A 22,843-nucleotide genomic window follows, 5' to 3' on the forward strand; every position below is an offset into this window, starting at 1 on the left:
AGCCTTACTATAAATTACAGTGCTTAGGCCCTCCATGAGGGCTTATTTTGAGAACTACCCTCTGTGCGCATATGTCTCTAAGAGAAATGTGCGAACCAGGGCCTGAACTGTGATGAAACAGTAATATGAAGATGTTAACAGCTTCAGCCATTGGTATGGCTGTGTCAACAATGGCAGAAATGCATTATATAGTTAACAGGGATGAGGAAGATATGGCTGGTCGCTGTGTTATTTAAGTCATGAAATAATGACTGTTGTTTTTTTTTCTGTGGTTGAAGTCTGTAAGTACCACAGAAACTCATTTGTAGCTCGAGTTGTTTAGTTTTGTAGCACTTTGTATGAAGTCATTTGTTTGAATGTTTGTCAAGTGTTGTTGTTAAGTGACGCAACACAGCAAAAATAAGCCAATTTTACCCACTTATGGCACAGGAATAGAGCAATGTCCTTGTTTTTGTTCATGCTTTTCAATGCTTGGAGTTAATCCCATTACCACTGTGAGATAGGGGAGAGAGTGGCACAAAACTATCTTTGGGGAAACAATTGGGCAGAAATCTGAAAACAACAACAAAAAAAGAACTCTAGACATTGTGCATTGTGTAAATAAGTTTCATGATGGTTAGTGTTATATTTCTGACATTATGCCCATACTTACCTTTATAATGAAAGTCAGTGGAAAATAGCCCTTTCATTTGTGTCACTAAAGAAGAAAAAGCCTTACAATAGAGCGATTATAATTATTAATATCATAATTAAACCAATCTATTCACAGGCACAGACAGGTTTGTAATATCCCTTGTGTGTGAGTGTCTTTGTTTGGAGAAGGCTTCATTGGACCTGTCACTTGTTTTCATGTGGATTGGGGCATAATTACTTGTTTCGCTCGACACATTCTCCAGTTTGTGTAATCATCATCGTACCCCGCCAAGCTGCGTTCACTCCAATAACAATCGCCCTCTCCAGAGACTGCGCCCACATGCATGTCCATGTCTGTCCGTGACCCCCCTCCCCCTCATTCAAAGGATGACTCTCCATATCTAAGCATCCACAACAGATAAAACAAACAAATCATGCTCTCCACGCAGGGAACCTAATCCGAGACAACTAGGAAGGAGAACAAGAGCAGCCTCTGCCATTCAGTGTGTTTTCACCCCAGCTGAACTGCTTTTTCTTCTTATTCAATCTGTTATGTGACTAAAGCAGGTTTGTGTGAATGTTTAGAAAAGAAATGCGATCTTAGTGACTTCACTCCAGAGCCAGGTCAGCTTCTGTCGGTTCTCAGAAAGTGTTTATGGTTTTCATGTCTAAAAGAATTTCTGAAGTACACTGAATCAGATCAGTGTTCCATTAGCTTCACCAGCAGGTCTCTGGTTTCTATGATTCTATAAGTTCTGTTGTCATTTTTTCCCGTTTTAATGCAGTGTGAATCTTCACAATATACGCAAAATATACACTCACCATCCCACTGATCTACTGTGCAATCCATAGTCACTTTATGAGATCCACCTCTCTGTAGATCCAAAATAAACATGTCCATCTGCTTTAAGTGGCTTTCTGATGAATGTTACACATTTATTAAATGACCAGTGTCTAAGCCCAGATCTGATCAAGATATTATGGTAATGTCGTAAAAGTGGAGTGGTAATGTGTGGGAGATTGGTGTATATGATATAGTCATTTTGATGTGGTCACACAAGTTAGTGTTACTGTTTAATTGAGAATGATCCACCTTTTACACCAGAAATTGACCACTGATAAGACATACGGTTTACTAACAGATGGACTAGTCTACATCCAGCAAAGCGGACAGTTATCTGTGCATTGCAGATGATAGAGATTATAACTGCAATACAGAATTTGTTAATATCCAAGGTCATTTGTGGGGTTTCTGGTATGTCCCTCCCCTTTTGCGACACACTGGAAACAGCCCTCCCTCGTCCTGAAACAGGAGCAGAATAAAAATAGTTTTGCTCTCATACATTTTCTTCCACATAAACACCTGAGCTTAATGGGAACTGATAGTATGCTACACTTTTGAACTGAATATGAAAATGCTAACTGTACTAATAGAGTCATATTTGAATCGGACTGAAGCTCTGAACTTTAGAAATCTCTAGTTCTTTTTTCCCGGCCACTGCAGTAAGTAGGCCACATGGCTGAGCCTCTCCTTCAGTGTAAAACATAGTGATGTACGCCACGTATAATCCCAGAGCTTTGATGTAATGTGCTCTTGATCTTAAATCGGGAAACCCACCAAGAAAACCATATCCCTGAAAGAAGATGTCAAAAATAATTAATGGCGATATTAATTCATGCAGAAAATACTTTATGTTTTATATATTTTTTTTCAATTTGGCCCACTGCCAAGCCCCGCGCCCTCACAAGCTTATGAAAAATGCATGTGACTTGTTTTAACCCTGACAACCGAACATCTCTGCACAGGACAAATTTGACCTTTATTGGTTGTTCAATGCCCCATGGGGTCTTTCACCCCAGTATATCATACCAGGAGAAACTCTGGATATGCTGGGCCCTTTATGCCTGAGCTCAGCTGGAAACAACTGTAATTTCATTTAAAACTCACTCAAAATTCAAGCACCTCAAGCACAGTGGAAAATTAGTGAGAAATTACTGAATGACTGTAATACCTCAGGCTCAAAGGAAAATGATAATAGTTATTGACAGCATCAAAACTGAGATTTCTGTTTTTTAGTAGATGAGAAGTGATTGAGTTTTTGTCTTTGGTTCCATTGCAGTTGTGTTAGCTCAACAAACCTGAACACAGACTGACATTTCTACAAAAAAGGTAAGATTTCCTGGCCTCTTTTTCAAAAGAAATATTTGATTAGCAGGAGACCTGAGCAAAACTCGCCTTAGTGCCCTGACAGAGACATTAAAAGGACCTCTTTTTTACTTTTTTTTTGTTCCTATGGGCTTCAATATGAAATCTGAGCAAACAAAATAGTTTTTTCTTTTAGACTTTAGGATTGGTTAGAGGGCCTTTTAGAGAGAGAACAAGTTCCTGCTTTTCTGATATCATTTTGGTGTGTTGTATTTGTTTTATTATAGAAACATCATCACCCGATTCAGATGGATAGTTGGTCTACGTGAAGCAATTTTCTGAGTTTAAGTAAGAAATGAGTTAAAGAAAAACAAGCTAAATAGAGGCTACTCTCTACTTCAATTCCTGGAAATACAGGCACTCTTAGAAAACCTTAATAACATAAATGTAGGCAGTCTTTTCCTATGTTCTGTTTTTGAAAAGCCTGATTCAACAACGTTATAATAATAGTCTTGTATTGTAGTGTTTTCATAAATTATAGCCAAGGTCTCACAAAAAGCCAAACAAAGTGAAAAACATACTCATAAATTCAGTAATAATGCTGCTCTATAGGTGGGGTCTCTCTGCTGTGTGTATAATCTGCCTTGAGTATTCAGATGCAGGTTTGGATTTGTATTATAGATCACTGTGTTGTTTTTTTTTTTACCAGCACTGAAGTTTGTTGAAGACAAATCATATCACAAGGACATTACAGGAGTGAAACATATTATTATTGACCCATCCATAACCCCACCCACAAATATGTTCTTTCATGATTGGACAAGCTCAACAATTAAAATTTTAGCCAATGTCCCATTCTCCAGTTGTCAAACAATAGATAATTAAAAACTGCTCTAATGTGTTTCCGAAGCCCCAGTGTCTGTAAATGAGTAAAATAACAAACTGGCTCGGTCTAGTATGCTAGTCTCTCTCTCTGCTCATGGCAGAGGCATAAGAAATATTTTTAGACAATGGTTTAAACAATTAGAATTGTGAACGAACCAAAAGGAGGATATTGCTCTATTCTTGCTCCATACGTGGGTAATACTGACATATTTTTGCTGTTTCCAATCATTTAAGGTGCAAATGGCTGCAAACTCGGGAGACGGCTAACTGCACTACCGACAGTGCTCCAAAACTAAACAACTTACAAGTTTCTTTGGTATCTCAAACAGTGAATAAAAATTTACAAACAAGATACATTTCAGCCACATACAAACAACTGTAGTTTTGTCCCCTTTAACATGACATTCCATCTTAAAAGACACTTAGCTTCTGCTCACAATCGTAGACGCTCCCTTTAAGTGATACTTGACAGTACAATGCAGGTTGTAAATTAGTGTTAAATTTAACCTTTCCTATACGACACAATGAATCTATATTGGGTGTGGTTAGAATAATATAGCACCACTTCCCTCCACATTACAGACTATGGATCAGTTTCCTGTTTGTTGAAGGAGGGGAATGAAGAAAGTGTTGTTCTCCTAATAATGAAAAAATCCATCTACAAAGTCAGATTTTATGTGGCTGTCCTGCTAAAATCCAATAAAAAATCGTATTTGAGGAGCCTGTCTGAACAGGGCCTTTTGGTTAGAAAACCACCTGAAACTTGATGATATACATCTCCTCGAGACAAAAGCTGTCAGTGAAGTTGTTGGCCTCAGTGGCATATCTGTCCCTTCCCCCTCTTTGTAGCATGGTTACAAATATGTCAGCTTCCAAGTGACACGGGCACGTGGCTATTGTCCTGTTTTTGCTCCAGTGTCTAGTCTTGGCTGCAGATATCCCCTGGGGGACAATTTCTCTAATAAAAGCATTAGCCATGCTGTCAATATGAATGAGTCCGTGAAGGCTGTCTGGGTGGTGACTGTCGGCCTGCGCCACTCTCTCTCTCTGCTGACGGCCATGTTGACATTTCTCGGGGCTCTGCCATTGTTCGCACCTGTCAGGAGGAATGTGACGTGGCGTCTGGAAGAGCGCAGCTGAGACCCTCGGCACGTCCAGCTGCACAGATCAACTCCATCTCCTGGAAATTAGCATCCATCCGTGCTTTCAAAGAGCTTCTGCATGCTAAAGAAGCCTTATCCTCTTTCTGCCAGCGTTCAGTTGTTGATTTGTGATGAATAGCCGGCGGCAGGGTAAACAAGGAGGCTTAGTTCCGTGGAGCATGTGTCTCTAAAGCTTATCAACACCAGCCAATAATATTTACACCCACAGCCTGTCTCCGAACGGTGCAATGATTTGAACATCCAGGCTGGTTAAATAACAATTTCAACCCTGATTCAGTGATTAGCACCAGAGCTAGCAGCAGAACGTATCCCACAGAGTCTTAGCATTCAGACTCAGGCTTGTTAAAGAGTGTAGGCAAAGCACTGGGAGGGTGGGAGTCCAAATGAAGTGAGCAGGTGAGGCTGTAAAGCTTTTAATACAGTGCTCCAGGGAGTCAAATACAATATCGGTAAAGAAGTGAGCAAAAGACAGCATTCAGATTAAAGGAGAACATAATTAAAGGAGAACATAATACTAAAAGAGAACACAGAAACAATAAGGAAATAAAACCATGGCATTAAGGTGGAACATAAAAATATTAAGAGATGTCAGGTTAGTTTTTGTGATGTTCCTAAATGTTGTTGTGTTCTTGCATACTGTTGCCATGTTTTAATATATTGTTATTGCATTAACCTTCCTCCTGTGTTATCTTTCTGTTACCATCTCTTATGTTAATGGCTCGGTTTTGACCCGTGTCTTAAATCAGCCATAAGATCCCCTAAAAAACAATTCATCAACCAATTTGTTTCTTACCTCTTGTTTTCCTTGTTATTCTTCCTTATCCATGTAAGGATTGGTTTTAGGTTTTCATTGTTGCACACTGTAAACTGGAGATGTATACACAACAAAACACAAACTCTAAACTGACTGGGCCTTACATGTCTGGACATGTCTGTCTTTCCTTGTTTTGTGAAACAGACAAAGATAGAAGCCCCTAACTGAAGCTCGAGTGGTTGTAGGAGGAGCTAGCTGTAGGCTGTTGGTGTATAGTGTGTTTATGAGTCCAGATTTGGCACTTGTTTTTGTTTTCTGATTTAAAATTATACCTGGGTCAAAATTGACCCTAACAACAGAAAACAACAAGAGCATTTTATAATTTATTTTAAAAAAAGCATTTTTATTAATTTGTTAAAATAGAAGCTCCTGACAAAGTCCAAATGTCTTGATGCAATAAACAAATTTATGGAGCACTTGTATGCATTTAAAACCTAAAAACAGGTCGGTCAAGACCCTAACACAAGAGGAAGGTTAAGTGAGGATATATTATACCCCTTTACCCTGGGGTTGATAACATCTGTGAGATGCTTTTGTCAAAGTACCAAATTGAAGCAGTATTATTGTTTCTACTTGAATTTTGTGGTTGTTTTTTGCTCCATTCAACCTCTTCTTCACTCTCTTACATAAATACGGGTCTAGAACTGTGATTGGAGAAAATCAGACGAAGAGGTGGGAATTCTTTATGGAAGAATCATTACAAATCAGAATGGCTCAGTTGATCTCTTAAAAAATTGGTTTGTCTTGTTTCCCAGTTCCCAGTGCAAATGCAATACAAATGTTGGTTTTCATAGTATATCTCCTGATGTTCTTTTGTTCCATAAATGGTTTTGCTTCTCAGTTGTTAATAATTACCCAGCATTTTATTGACAGAAGTAAAAAGGACCCCAAGTATCTTGTTTTGTCCAGTTAGTTCGCTATATGCCATTCAATTGCATCTAATTTCTTCTTCTACTACACTGTGAAGCTCGGAAGGATTTCGCTGTGTTGTCACAACAATTGTCACAAAATTCCTGTTTTCGTTGTAAATGAAGAAGTGTTTTTACAGCCCCATCACAGAGTTCTCACTATTGTCAGAGCTGAAGTCTTTCTTCAAGTTCTTTCAATGCGAGCAGAGGGTCTTGAATCAGGATGTCAGTTTGAGAGTGGACAGGCAGACCAGGTGTTTGATTATGAGCAATTTCTGTGCTTTTGGACAGTTGAAAAATGGCCAGCCACTCAGTAAAAGAATGACTGCAGAAGACATTAAGCTCAGCAGGCTTCGCTCCCTCGCTGATTTTAATAACACACACTTTTTGTCAGTGTTTTCTCAACACAAGCCTCAAATCACAAAGCTCTAGTCAAGTGGGAACAGATGGAGGAGGCAAAGGGAAAGCAGCCTCAAGTTCTTCCTTAACCCCACAAGGAGGCCTGACTTCAAGAAGCTGCTCTTTTACAAGCTCTTTTACAAGGTTCACAGCATGAAGAATAACAGTGATCGTCAGCCATTTTGAACATTTTGGAGTGCCCAAATTTTATGTCAAAAATTATGTCTCAAGTCATAGTCCAGGTATCTGATATGAATATTAGAATAGACATTTAGAACTAGTTTCTAGTTCTAGAACTTAAATAAAGTTCTGCCAATATAATGTGATATTAAAAAAAATATACAAAAATCTTATAATATTCCACCATCTCAAAATAAGAATTATTAAATGTGTTGAGAAGTATAATATGTTTTTGTAGTATACACTTTCTTATTTATATATTATAGTCCACTTATAACTCTTTTACCATTGTGAAGTACTGTGCAAAATAATTTGCATAAAGACTAGAAAATATGATTTCTATTAGTGCAGCACAGGGACACAACAGATAGTGTCACTCTCATCTAGCTCCAGTGTCGTGAAGTTGTGAGTTCAAACCCCATCTCAAATCACTTTCTGTAAGGAGTTCTCTGTGTCTTTATAGGTTTCCTCCAGATGCTTTGCTTTCCTCAGTCCATAAGCACATGCTGATCAGTGTATTGATTAGTCAAAAGTGTGCATAAGTGTGAGTGACTGAGTGACGCTCTGTGAATGCATTCTTGCTTGTGCCCAGTGATTCCAGGTAGGCTCTGAAACCATCCAGACCCTGAAGAGTACCAAGTGCTTACAGAAAATGAATGATAGAACGACTTACAGCCACTGCTAGTAGAAATGGTCAAGACCTGGTCGAACACCAAACTTTCATCAGGGAAATGAGACTTTCACTGGTGTTTCTGTGCGAAGACATCTCAACTCTGTGTGTGTAAATAGATGTGCAACATTACACATCCTGTTACTGAGAAGCAGCTTTAAATGTGTTTGGGATTACTCTGTGAGAACGAATGCAAGATAGAGATGTGAGATTTTGTTCAGACAGTGACCATTTGCAAGTCATGGAATTTTCCATTACATGGGCATTATTTTCAAGTCACACACAGAAAACCAAATATCCAACCTGTTAGTGCTGTCATCGCACTGCTGCCAACACGACCCGCACACAAATACCTCCCCTGTTGTCAGGTATTACACTTAATCGTGTAAATTATAAATGTCTAGGCCATGCTATTTTGGATTCTGTAGCTAGCTACCATTCCAGCACTTCACAGTCATCATTGCTCCACCTGAATCATGTGTGTTTAGCTTCGGCTAATTGTAAACACTTCATTACTCAGTGAACAATTATATGCCAAAGCCACTTAATGTCAAAATGTTCAAGAAATTGAGTTGTAATTAATGCTTTGTGAGAAACTGACTTGAAATTGAACGAGGGGCTAACTTTCTCCTCACAAGGCTTTGTTTAGAAAGTTGGACTCTCATTAAAATGAGTTCGGCCTTTGCATACCAAAGAGAAACGGGTCATTTAAAAACACCTGTGTGTTCTGAGCAGCATTAATGCCACTGAGAAGACTTGATTTTGTAAAATGGGGCATTGTATGATGTATCATTCATTCATTGTCTGTAACCTTTATCCAGGAAACCCATGCGGACACAGGGAGAATGGTAAAAGATTAAACAAACACAAACACACACACACACACACACACACACACCAAATACATGTACTCACCAACATACCTACTTAAGAAAAAACAAACAAACAAACAAAAAATAAAAAAAAACACCACACACAGCAGACAGAGGCTGTATTTACAGATTCCTCCAGTGTGGAAGAGTAGCTATAAGCAGCGAGCCTGCAGCATCTCAGCAGTAAATGAAGGCTGAGTTTACTGACCCAGCAGGACCCCTCTCTTGAAGATAGCTTTGTACAAATACACTCACACGCATCAATATCAGCAAATTGTAGTGAATTATTATTACGCTTGACCTGGATCGGCCTGAACACTATACCACTCGTGTTCAATTACCTTAAAAAACAAAAAGGACCAGTCACCCACTCAGAGAGAATAAAGCTAAATGCTGCAGTCAGACGAAAGGGCAAAGCAGTTCAAGTCAGACAGGAAGACTTCAGATATGACACTCAGCAGAAGCCCGATGTGTTTTATGGCAGACAACTACAGCGAGATGCAAATTCTAATGCAGTATACCCAAAGTGCGTGATGATATACTTGATTTTATTGGGGCTATGATTCATAGTATATTCTAAACAAAATTTATTCCCATAATGCTGTTGCTCAGCTTACTTCACTTGGTGCTGGTTATTCGCTTGCTTTTCGGTTACAATGCACTCAATGCCATTTTTAATATAATGTCATAACTTTCTCCATGATGAATTTTCACATCACTAATTAATAAAAATATTCATTTCATACTGCATCCTTAATTCAGGCAGCATGGTGGCTCAGCAGGTAGTGTCGCAGTCACACAGCTCCAGGGACCTGGAGGTTGAGGGTTCGATTCCCGCTCCGGGTGACTGTCTCTGAGGAGCTGGTGTGTTCTCCCTGTGTCTGCGTGGGTTTCCTCCGGGTGCTCCAGTTTCCTCCCGCGGTCCAAAAACACACGTTGGTGGATGGATTGGTGACTCCAAAGTGTCCGTAGGTGTGAGTGTGTGAATGTGTGTGTGTGTCTGTGTTGCCCTGTGAAGGACTGGTGCCCCCTCCAGGGTGTATTCCCCGCCTTGTGCCCAATGATTCCAGGTAGGCTCTGGATCCACTGCGACCCTGAATTGGATAAGCGGTTACAGATAATGAATGAATGAATGAATCCTTAATTCATTAAAATCATATTACAGGTGTCCACTGATACACAATGCTTTAAAACTCACGAAAATCAAGGCATAGCAACAAGTTTACAACAGCAATAGCAGTCCAGCTTTATTTAGGGATTTCCTGCCATTTACAGTGAACTGTCAGAAGTGTGAAGAGCATATTCTGCCCTCAGTGGAAATTACACTCTACCAATCTAAAGGATTATATTTACAAGCAAATTCAAAGTATGTGCAAGTGAAGTTAAAAGACTATCAATTAGGTTTTCTTTTTTTTTTCTTTTGGTCTCCATGTGCACATTTACAGTGACTTACCGTTAAATCCCATTACAAATGTAACCTAATGCAGTTTTAGCACATTGCCTAGGAATTCTTAGTGGAACAGGATGGAGTGCGGAGCACTGAACATCTGTCTACTAGATGGAAGGCAGCTACACAAACTGAAAGAACCATTTTACCAACTACTGATTTGTCTTCTTTTAAGGCTTAGGTGTTTTCCTGGTTATTCTAATAACCCTTCTAATGGTTTTTTTGACTGGGGTACTGTAGTGCAGGTGTTTCTGTTAGCAGCGTCATGATATGAATTAAATCACTGTTACATGAAATAAATGTAAACACAAAATATTCTTTATTTTTTTCCTCTTTACCTAAAGACTACACAGATTCACTGCTGTAGCTCTAAAAGGTATCTACATTTGCATTTTATTTACAGCCCATTTCTTGCCCTCTTATTTACAGGTTCAAAGAGAAGCGTTAGAAACACAGTGTTGAGAACAAAGAAAGAAAATAAAAATCCAAATGAGTCCAAAACCTTAGAAAAAAAGTACAGCCTCACGACGCAGTTATCAGTGCAGTTACCACAATGCATGTTTTTTTTTTTTCCTTCAGCCACATTTTTTTTTAAATACAGCAAATATTGTCCAACGTAGTGTCACTGTATCCAACATCCAATTGACATCCAAATTAACAAAAATATGCTTGACAGTATTTTACAGGTCGAGACACTTGATCACGGAACTCTTCATCTCCTCAGACCTTCCCAGGTCACACAGAGTGGTCACAGAGAGGTCCAGCTACTGAACGCTCCCATGGTCAACACATTAAGATCATTCCGATCCAGCTCAGACATTTAGAGACTGGAGCGAGGCTACGCTGGACGCCATTTAGAAGTTCAGCGTATAGATGAGCTATAGGACACATATAAGCAGCAAGTTATATCCAGGTGGCGGGTTGCCAGATTGGCATGCATGTAAACCCCTCGGCTTGTAGACAGCGTCCTGCACACCTGCAGACACTTAATGCATCTCAGGCAGCTGTGGGACTCAGTGGGGTCTCGTCTTTCCACATCCAGGGCACTTAAGATTCTGACCCTCAGGCATCCCACCGGGCTTTAAATCTGTCCTTAGCCCAGTGTTCAAGGCTAGCACTCCACACCTCCAGAAAGGGAATGGCTAAGGGCATGTTTTAGCAATGTGCTGTTTTTTTCCTTTATTTTTTTTTCTTTTTCTTTTCTTTTTTTTTTTTTTTTTAAGCATTCACATCTCTTGCACATAGGGAACATATGAGGAGGAATATTGCTTTAAAAAAAAGCACATTACTAAAATAAATACTGTTATCCTTAAAAGGAATGGTTTAGCATATTAAAATTGTTTGTATCTTTTCGACCATTAAAAGCAAACAAATTAATTAAACCGATTGACATTCCCAAACATATATATATACTTTATTCCATGTGCTGGAACACTAGGCATCGATCAAATACAACAGTTAGCAGTAAAAGGGACAACAGTTCACATTTTTCCTGTAATGTATTCACATTAGTTATACTGTACTTTCATATATGCAGCTATGAAATAAAAATTTGGAGTGATTTTTAAACTATTTTAGTAAAATATTCATTTAATACAGAAACCCTTCCACTAGAATTTCAAACAGTGCCTTTTTCATTTTCAAAGGATCTTTGAAGAGCTTGGGGACAAAAGTTGGTGGGCTTTTCCCCCCCTACATTTTTTGTTCAGACTGTAAGCACGCCTTCTTTGATTTCCTTTACTTTTTTATCCATTTGGTCAAATTCAGACTTTAAAAAAATACCAGGCAAGTCAACACCAGTCTAAAACATGACAAGACCCCATGAGGGGAGTCTGGGCAATGAAGGAGCAGTTAGGAGCCTGAACAGCAGACACTAATGTCCCTTGTTCGAGTGTGGCATGGTCAGGCTTTCAAGTATAAAAAAGAAGCGATTAAAAAAAATGTCTCTCCTTGGCTGTGGTGTTGGGGGGGAGGCAGGATGGAGGTGAAGCTGTGTGCCAATCTGCTCCACCTGGCAGCAGAACCAGCCAAATAACCATAATGCACTAGTCCAGAATTACCTTTGAGCTGATCTGTAGACAGGGAGGCAGAACAGAGTAACTGACGTCGCCATATGTCGTTCCTCTAGCAGCCACAGCTCAAAGGGCAAAGACTGCTGAGGAATTCCACAAAATTAAAAGAGCACTCAAATGTTTATGCAGTGCAACTGCTTTGCAACCATGTAGTTCCTATTTTTTTAAGGGTGCAAAGCACCTTATGGAACTGGCTTATAACTCACACTCATTCATTCACTTTCACACACTCACTCACTCATGTTTAGCAAGTTAAAAATTCTCCACAAGGGGGCACAATTAGCAGTCTTGTTTTTTTGATGCATTTTAAGAGCAGTGCTTCGCATCAATGACACTGTATTCTTGTTTTTGGAAACAAAGTCAAGACACATTTTCAGGAAATAAAAAAAAAAACAAATCAAAGAGATTAAACCTAAAATGAAACAAAGTGGTCACGTAAGCGACTTGTCTTTGGCAAGAAGTCCCGGATGCTGAGTCCAAGTGGCGCTGTCCTGTCACCTACGGCCCATCTCGCTCTGTCGCAGGAAGTGAACATTGCTGACACTGTCAGCCAGCTCTGGGAACTGGTCTACCGAAACCACATAGTAGCCCTCATAGCCCTGCACGCGCCCAGAAGACAGCAGCTGCTGCCGCTCGCTGTCCGTCCAAACACGGGTGCCGTCTTCACCCTGCCGCAGTCTAAGCCGCTCTCGGGTCCAGGCTGCATCCACTACTCTCTGCCTGGCCAGCTCCAGAACCCGCACTTTTTCCTCCTCCACACTGCTGCCATAGCGCACGTTCAGACTCAGCGCACCGTACTGCAGCCGGACGTCTGTGATGCGCCGTGTCCGGCCACCCACCACCGCGTTGACCTGTGACACTGACACATTCACACCTGTCTCCAGTGTCCGGCGGCCCACTGTCATTCCCAGAAGCCCCAGGTCACCCTCTACTGGTCCTGATTTAACAAAATAATGAGTGTCCACACCCGCAATGGTGAAGTGAAGATCCTGCAGGTAAAGGGCCTGGTCTAAAACAGCAGCTAGCCGCCGACCATCCTCGTTGGCCAGGCTGATGATGTCAGCACTCACTCGACCCTCCCGGATAGCCAGTTTTACACCCTTGCCAAACATGGAACCTCCAGAAGCAAAGGACGTGCGGCCGGGGGACTGCTGGCAGCCAGCAGCACTGGCTTTGTAGATCTGGTCAAAGCGCTCCAGCCGGACAAAGGACTTCAGCTGTCTCTGGACCTCACACTGGACTCCCAGTACAGACTGCAAACACACAAACAAAATTACATTTAATTGACATTCTAAACAGTTATGCTGCCTTTTAAAACAAAGGCTGCAGTACACCAGATTTTCTGCTGGGGGTGGAGGAGAAATGCCAAGTTTGTTGTTTATCATGTCCTGTCATGCTGTAAACACTGTATTAGAAACAAGACTAATCAACTCGAGTGTTGTTACAGTAGGAGCACACTATCAAGCTACTATCAATGGGTAGTAGACACTTCAGTTTGTAAAAACCCATTATTCGGATCACAGCCCACTTCAAAGTATACTCTCCACCCCTATCTCTACCTTCCTATCATGGAAGACTTATTTTGCACCAGAAAAATTCACTGTATAACTGGTCCCACCACAAGAAATCTTCTTTGCTACTACTTCTGCCATGACCATGTCTCTAGGGGTTCTGGCTGAAATTTGAAACATCATGCTACTGCTGCTACTGCTGAACTCTGACTAGAAGCGTACGGTAGAACACTAAAATATCCGCATTTGGTTTTCACACCCTTTCTGCCAGGCCCTGCAGCAGAAGGCTTGATTGCACCTCCCGCCTCCGCTGCCGCTATTTCCCGAGAGTAAGTAACGTCTTCTGATGGCTGGTGCAGGATGGGTGATCTCAGCGGGAAGCCACCCCATTCTCCCCCCACACACTCTCTCGCTTTCTCTCTCCCTCCCTCTCTCACTTTCTCCCAGTCCAAAATCAGGCAGCTTCATTACCACTTCAAAACATCTTTCATATCCCTGCTCTCACTACACAGTATAAGCTGTTCTATTTCTTGTTAAGGTGTATGAACACACACGGATCAAGCTCTAACAATGTTATTGTTATTATTATTTTTTACTCCCTTTCATGACTGGAGCTTGAATCACAGCTAGTTTAAATTTCCAGGTTGTTTTGTCTGACAGGAGCCTAGTGTTTACTTGATCCCGGTGGTGACCACAAACACGTGCGGCTCAAACTCTACCAATGTTATTGTTGTTATTTTTTACCCCCTTTCATGACTGGGGCTCTAATCACAGCTAGTTTAATTTTTCAGGTTGTTTTGTCTGACAGCAGCCCCGTTTTTATTTGATTTTAGTGGTGACCACCACTGCCCTCAATGTTCTTTTCCCTGACAGTTGTCTATGTATAGTTCTCAGCAGACCTTAACTGATTCTAGTATGAGACCAGATTACATTAAAGGGCCTTCTTTCTTGCCAGTAACAGACATGCCCAGTCTTCAGCAATGATTTTGCTGAAGAGAAATAATGAAATAAAGAAGGCAAGGGGTTGAAAATGGTGTCCAGTCCTGAGGCGAACATGGATGTTATGTGGAAAGTGCCTCCTCAGGGCTTGAAGAGTGACCCACTCATCTAATATCACTTGACAAGAGATCTTCGCCCCAGAGAACACAGATTTGGACAACATGGAGAGATGTATGGGATTGAAGCAGGGGGGGATGGTGGATAGACACTGACCACAGCGTAGCTCCTGCTGAGAGAAACACACCAAAGAGCCTCTGGCTGAAGAGAGACACTGAAAGCTCTGCTAGCAGTAAAGCACTGAAGCCCAGACTACTGCCAACAGCTGATGCACACGCTTATTCTACTATGTCTCTCTTTCGGTCTCTGTCTCCTTCACTTTTTTTCTGTGCTATTATCTCCTTTTCTCTGTCTGCTGGGTCCCCACGGACCACAGCCTCTCCCTGTGTACATCTCTGTTCATTCCCATGAGGAATATGGGACAGAGGGGTTCAGTTGTTAGACGTCTGACAGGATGCAAGCCCTGAAGAACACATCACATTATGCCACCCCATTTTGTAGCAACAGTTCAACCTAATACAAACTTCATCCTAAAATAGCTGATCACCTGAGACATGCTTGATATCTGAAGATGGCTTCTGGAAATCTGCAATGGAACAATGAAGTTAATGTAGCTGACTACATACCACCAGCTGACATGTTGTGTGCATGGACTTGTTTCTGTTGGTCACTGACTCTAACTGCCCAACAAAGATGCTAACTAGTGGGTATTATAACAAACCTTTCTGAAATTGTAGTACATTTTAAATATTTGGGGCTTAAGCTATGAATGGCTTACAACATTCAGGTAACTGAGTAGTTACATTAGCTCAAATATGTTCGTTCCAAATGATAAACTAGCTTTGTTTCAAACTGTTTAGTCTCCATTAGTGTCAAGTTGTTTCCTTAATGAAAGACTCATTATTTGAAGCTGTGTGTAACATGTGAGTCAAGTGCGATGCAGGGTGCCACGCCTAAAAGTCCCCATCTCTGCTGCACAAAAGACATGGCCTTAATGTGAACCCCAGCTATGATCAATGTAGCACTGTAACTAAACCCCCGAGCAGAAACCACACAAAACATGTGTATGAAGAAAGGTTGTATGGGGATGACAATATTGTCCTGTGTTTTGTCCCTGTGACACTGCAACAAAAAAGGCACCATTCAAATGGCATCGGGTGGTCTGGCCACACGCAGGGCAATCAATCCAGGGCAGTGATCAAAGTCAGAAGCTAACAGTGGACACCACCAGGAGTGTCAGTCCACATGCTCCAGTCATTTTTCAATCCAGCAGCTCTTCAAGGTGCCTGGGCCCATCGAGCCCAAAATGGCACAGAGGGGGAGAGAGATTAAAAGTGAATGCTTGCTTCCCTGCCGTTTCTGGAAATTTCCGGCATGCAGCAGCCATCGTGTTTAGTTTAAGAGGCAGCCAAACCCATGCTTCAAAGAGCTGTCAATTTAATTACAAGAGGTCAGCTATTTGGAGGAAAGACCAATATAGTAATAACAATGCCCTGAGCTCTGTTTCTGCAGTGTGCTGGAGCTACAGTCCAGAACTGGTGGGATGTGAATGTGCTTGGCTAGACTTGCACGTTGCTGCGCTCCTGAGACTTGTACCAATATTTGTCAAGTAAAGCAGAATCAGTACTTCTAGGGAGCATGTTAGGAATGGCCTAGAGGATATAAAGGTAACACTATGGTCTTTGCTCTTTGTTCCATAAAGCCTACAATAGGAGTTCCTATATGGTTTACTCACTATATTTGAAGCTTTAGTTATCAATGGACCACATAAGCAACAAACACTTAGTTATGGCATTCAATTTTCACCAGAATTCATAATGTATTACTGTATAATTGGCAGCCACTGCTTTCTGTAGGTACTATATATTGTCTGGTGTCTTTAATTCTAGCTAATACTTCCAGATAAGCACTGATTTAGAGTACAGAGCATAAGTAATTTACTCATCACAAGCCAACGAGTACTAAACCTCTGCCTGTGACTTAAACTCTTATAAGCTATAATCTACTGTTAGGGGCGCGGGGTGAGGGGTGCGGACTGACGGAGGGCGGACGCAAATGCTGAGAACACAGACTTTATTTACAAGAACAAACACAAACGAACTAGAGGGCATGAAACGAGCAAGGGACAAGCAAGCAAAACGAGCAGGAGAAACGAAGAACACGAAGAACATTACAAACCCTACGAAGACCACTACGAAGAACAACGCGAACTAAACAAGTAACAAGGTACAATGAACGACAACAGGAAGTGAGGGAAGGGGACTTAAATAACACAACAAACAAGAAACACCTGAAACGGATAACAAGGGAAAAGATGAGGAGGCGGAACAAAGGCGGGGCATGAAAGTAAACAAAACAAAGCCATGTGCAGAGAAAACAGACCTGACGAGACGAGGGCGTTACATCTACAGCACCCAGTGAATAAAGTTTAATGTACAGTGAGTAAACAATTCAGTGTCAGATTTAGAATTTTGCCATATATAAAATAAATTAATTAGAGTTATGACTGTGATCTCTGTGGCAACACAAAGAACATTATTTGGAAAGAAAAACACTTTTGCAAATACCATTGTAAACACTAAATTAGCCTCAAATGTCATAATATATGACAATACAGCGAAAACAGATTTAAGACATCAAGAACATATCACTTCTACCTTCAACGTCTACCTGAAATATCTTGTCCTCATGAGCATAATTTCTGAGTCTCATTTCCAGCGTTTACGGGTTCATTCATGTTTTCATTCACCGGTCCCTCCCAGGGCAACATACACACATTCACTCACACTCACACCTATGGACACTTTTGAGTCGCCAATCCACCTACCAATGTGTGTTTTTGAACCATGGTAAACCGGAGCACCCGGAGGAAACCTATGTGAACACAGGGAGAACACACCACACTTCTCATAGACAGTCACCCGGAGCGGGACTCGAACCCACAATGTCAAACCCATGACGTCATAACCATGAAGTAATGAAGACAATTTGTAATTCCAAATGTAGTTTATAAACTTCTGCAAAAACTAAACTTTGCATGTACTACATGGGAACAGATCCACTCCCGAGAGGCATTTCATTTCAAAAGGGTTATGAGTACTTCTAGGAACTCTGATGAAGAACCTTAATGCAAAATAATAAGGCCAACTTTGTATCCATCAATATTTTTAAGCAAGATGGGGCCAGTTTTTTTACAGGTTGATGTCTGATAAACATCCTCCTTATTTCTTGGATTCTGTAGTGCTGCTTAAATTATTTTGGGACCAGTGTAAAAGCTTATAAAATACACATCCACCTGGAGCAAATGGAGGAGCTATTGCTGCGCATGTAAAGGAGTGGCTCATTTATCCCCCTCCCTCTTCATCTCTGTGGATGCTCTGAATGAAACATGGGCATTATGGTGCAAACAACATACTCCAGCCTATCATAAGAGCAGTGCTACTGTTGCAAGGGCCATTAGTGGATTTTTAAATGCAGCTGCTTTAAAAGCCCATAAATGACCCCATAATTATATGGCCAAAAAGCAATTTGGCCAGCAATTAGAATCATTTACTTCCTCCCAATAAAAAAAAGGGAAATAATGGATGTCAGTGCGCTAGTGCTGATTTATGGGTGACCAAATAGTTCTTCCTACACTGAAAATACAGCCATTCTTTCAGCTTCTTGCTTCCAGAATATACTCAGTGCACTCTGGAAGAGCACAGAAAGAATATATTGATTCCAGTTGCTGGTTATATTTTTATTTATTTATTTTTTAAACAGAAAAAACCTCTGGCATTGCATGAAACATCGATTGAAATGAGAAAAATTCAAAAGAGTCTCCGAATTGAATTAGGTTTGCTCTTCTTTGGAGAGAGGCATTGAAAGAGGCACAGGAGAGCAGCTGGAAGATGCCCTCTAGAGAGGAAGCATGCAGACTGCAGTTGGAAGGATGTAGAGCGGCTGCTGGGGAGGCGGGGGCCCACTGGAGACTACAAGTGTATTGTAGCCATGTGTCTCAGGAGAATGAGGCCCAACCCAGTCTAAAAACACAGGATCAAAAACCTATAGATCCAACAGGTGCTGAAGGCACTGCTTGGTCAAAGTAGCCAGGCGTAGCCGCCTTCTCCCACTCCCTGGACCTCTTCAAATGAATCTCTTAAGACCTGACACGGCTTAAAAGTATGTGTTTCTTCTTTTTCTCTCTTTAAACTTCCACCACTAATACCATAATCATAAGTGCATTTGTAAAAAAGCATATTCAGAACAGTAATTTAAAACAGTATGAAGTAGCCTGCAAATGACATGCAGGACTGGGAAACATCTTAGACAATAAGCAAATTGCTTAAGAATTATTTATCCTGACACTAATTATGTTTATTACCATAAAAACACCTTAAAACCCTGGTACAAATACAAACAAACATTTAAGCAGCAGAAAGCTACAATATTTTCTTGTTTTCAACAAAGTAGTTTATTTCTAGTCAGGAAAGTTTGGCTTCTGAGTTATCTTTGACACCTACAGCAGCTGCAAAGATTTTTAAAAAGCCCTGCACACGTAATTTAATTTAATGAAGCATTAATTAGATGAAGCAGGTTTTAGGGGATAACAAGGAATTCTACTGCGCTGCCACAAGGATTGTTTGGGTATGATTAAACCAACACATTAGGAGGTATTTGTGATTATTCTTATATTAGGGATTTTCTGAGCAAATAAAAGCTTATTGAAAGAAAAAAAAAAACTAGAATATCTAAAGTGTTCACATGGTTCACAGTGTCCAATTAAACCTACCAAACCAGGTTTCAGTTTGAACAGTAAAGGATAATTATTGATAATTTTAACCAGATAAATGGTTATAATCACAAGCTTTGAAACATTTGTTCATGTATTCATTCATTCATCCTCTATCCAATTCATGTTGATTAGAGTTACAATGGGTCGAGGGCCCCTCCAGGGTCATTAGGCAAAAAATGTCATGGCCAGTCATTCACACTGTCACTCACACCATCACTCACACCTGTGAGCAATTTGGCTCAGCCAATCCGCCTTACAACATGTTAAATAACTGCAGAACCCACATCAGCAAAGATAATATTACAGGTTACCAACAGCTTTGGTAAGACACTAAAAATTCTTAATATATCTGAGCACACTCCAGTAAAATAACTTCTTGAAGTGTGCCCATCTATGATGAAAGTATAATGCCGGTTTTGCAAAGAGAATATAATTAGGGCAAGTCTGATTTAAAACACTTCAACTGAGAAGGAGAGAACAGCTACTGCAGGCTGTATGGCCCTAACAGATCCTGTAAAAGCCAACATAACTCTGCAAAGCAGACTGAATTCCAATAAGTGCTCTACAGAATATAGAACAATATCTCAGGAGAGATGTAAAAATCTGGGCTATCGGAAGCTTGAGAATCCCTTTTTAGGGTATTTTACTTGCTTTCCCATTCTCCTTGATTGTGTGGGAGAACCGAGTTGAACCTTGTCAGGCTGACTGTTTCAAACACTTCCATCCCAGCACACTTAAAATCCCATATCTCACATATCTTAGAAGCATGAAATATGCTTCTTGCCTTCAAACGTGCATCTATTATGGTGCATCCACTCGCAATAAAGGCTTTGCTTATGAATTATGGCCATGACAGGCAGATATTCAGACTAAGTGGATTGAAAAATACTACAGCCCCTCACAACTTTCACAAGCTAAACTCAAAAAGGGAGCAAGTAGAATGGCCCCGTTGTGTTATTATGGGCCAGTTTGCCAAGGCACAATAGTATCTCTAGGTGTTAAGAAACAACACACCCATCGATGCGTGCCTAATCCATGCCACTCTCAGAGAGAAACCTGAGCCAAAAAGACAACAAGCAGCTGCTCAATAATTCAGGTGACTTAAAGGAGACACAAAAGGCAGATAAGCCCCAGAGCCTGAGCATTTCTCTGGCCTGGGGGGAGGGGGTGGGGTGAGAGAGAGCAAGAGATGTTAGCAAAGTGAAGGTGGTAGGAAAAGCAAGGGAGTGAAGGAGAAGGTGTGTAAGGCTGAGCTGAAATCGATGGCCAGTGGTGGAGGAAATGTGGACTAAATTTCCCTAATGGCAGGACTATTACAAGAGCTCTTTATTTTGACCCCATTCCCTCAGCATGAGGAGCCAGAGCAGAGGGCGGGGCGCTGGCCTGTGATTTGGGCTGATTGCTTTGGGCACCACTGGGACGCTGCAAAGCTGAAGGGTTGGGTTACCGAGACGAAAGTTTGTAGTTGGAGATAAAGGATGGGTGCTTGTGAGAGAGTGAGTGAGTGAGTGACTTTGCAAGTGAACACAGTCGCTGTCAAATTTCAGTGCGTTTATTTTTATTAAGGTTGCATCAGATTTTTATATCCATGAGGTGGTACGATGCCTATGTATGGTTGGTGTGGTATAGTGGTAACAACAGTGCCCTTCCCCAAAATAAAAAAAAAATGTCATGTTGGATCAGCATTACTGCACAATGAACATTCTTAGAAGTGCAATAGAATGAATGAACAGTGACCTAGCATTGCCAAATGAACGCAGCTGCTATCCTTCACACTGTGAATATTTCATGATTAGTGCTCCAAAATTACCTCGAATAAAATCTTTTAACATTGACTTTCAAAGGAAAACAATTATCTCCAAAATTGTACATTTACAGGAGAGAGAAAACCCTTCTTAACCTTCAGTGGAAGTCCATGTAAAAACATTTTATTCCAAGTACATTTTAAAGAAAGAAGATAATCAACACTAAATTTAACATTTAAACTGGTGTCAAATTCTGTTTCTGTCAGGCCAAAGCTCTGCAGGGATTAGCATGTCCCCACCTCTGTTACTGCCAGCTCAGTTCATAAAATAAGTAGCTGATGAGATCTTTTATATTGGGTAGAACAGCCAGGCCTAGAGTCTGACATTTGATTTATACCTACATTCGCCTGCAGATGTTTTGGCAGCCATAAAGGTCGACATGAATTTGGATTTTCTAACAGTAAATATTTTGACATACTCTGGAAACAAACTCAAATATGACATCTTCTCTGCTTTTCAATTAGTGGATTTTTGTATGATACTTCAACAGAGTCATATGCCTCCTAAGATCAGTGGATGTCTTACCTTAGTGCTGTCCCACTCCTGAGTCTTCACCTGGGTGTGAATGAGCTCATATGACGGCTCCATGGCATCTGTGACGGGCTTTCGATACCCAGGGATGACGTTATACAGCTGAAAGCCAAAGGTCACCAACCAGCTATTCACATCTGCAACAACAGAGCAGTGATGACAGACCTGTTAAGAGGAAGCAGGCACCTTCACTAGTGCACCTTCCACAGCTACTCTTCACCTTTCTGACACTGCAGTGCTCTGACTAAACTGCAAAATATGATTCATTAAGAACAAGGACATAGGTCAAGTGATTTTCTCCATGAAATGAGCTCCCCTGCTCTCATTACAACAAAAAACCCTGATTAGTTTGTGACAGCGGGCCAAATATGATTAATACTCCAGTGGCCGCAGCATATCTGCAAAAAAACGATGATAATTCCCATCACTTCATTCAGGCACATTGCACTTGAGCTGATAAAACTTCCATAGAGTCAAGTAACATTTCAGGCCGGGTTCCAACCCTCTGCCTGATTGTAAAATACACATTTCATGCTTTCTCCTGAGCCAAGTGTCTCAGCCCTTCCTATAATCAGAAAATTGTGTATTTAGATTTGTTTACCAAGGTTGCAAATGCTTTCAAATTGTAAGATAGAAAGAAAATGAACCTTGACCAGAATGAAATCGACTTCTGAGTGATTTTTCTCCACTGCATCCAATACATTTGTCACGGACAGTAAAAATCATTGCTACAACAATGGATCACAATTTGCATCTGCTTCTTTATTACTGTCTGTTTCAGCAGATAGGCTTCTCTTAACTAAGAAAAAGCACCGAAGTACAATAAAAAAGGCCCCAAGTAATTCTAAAGGTGCCATGAAAATGTCAACACAATCAATCACGCTGAAGATTAGAACTTACTCTTGTATAACTAAATATCCAAGAGTCAGTTAACATTCCTCTGGAGCTGCCTTTAATGATAGTTTAAAGCTTAGCGG

At 40.8% G+C, this 22,843-nt stretch overlaps 1 protein-coding gene across 7 annotated transcripts in view; it reads right to left on the reverse strand.

Annotated features, from left to right (window-relative positions):
• Positions 1-11,367: 11,367 nt before the first annotated feature.
• The window catches only part of tenm4 (teneurin transmembrane protein 4), a 240,273-nt gene continuing 228,797 nt past the window's right edge, over positions 11,368-22,843 (reverse strand). For all 7 annotated transcript variants that reach the window (XM_066665730.1, XM_066665721.1, XM_066665712.1 and 4 more), the window contains 2 exons: positions 21,861-22,003; positions 11,368-13,442 (listed from right to left, as the gene is read on the reverse strand). In XM_066665730.1, coding sequence (XP_066521827.1) covers positions 12,684-13,442; positions 21,861-22,003 — 902 coding nt within the window. In that variant the 3' untranslated portion in view covers positions 11,368-12,683. The remainder of the gene's footprint in view (positions 13,443-21,860; positions 22,004-22,843) is intronic.

Source organism: Hoplias malabaricus, chromosome 1, assembly GCF_029633855.1.
Source record: "Hoplias malabaricus isolate fHopMal1 chromosome 1, fHopMal1.hap1, whole genome shotgun sequence".
Taxonomy (NCBI): Eukaryota; Metazoa; Chordata; class Actinopteri; order Characiformes; family Erythrinidae; genus Hoplias; species Hoplias malabaricus.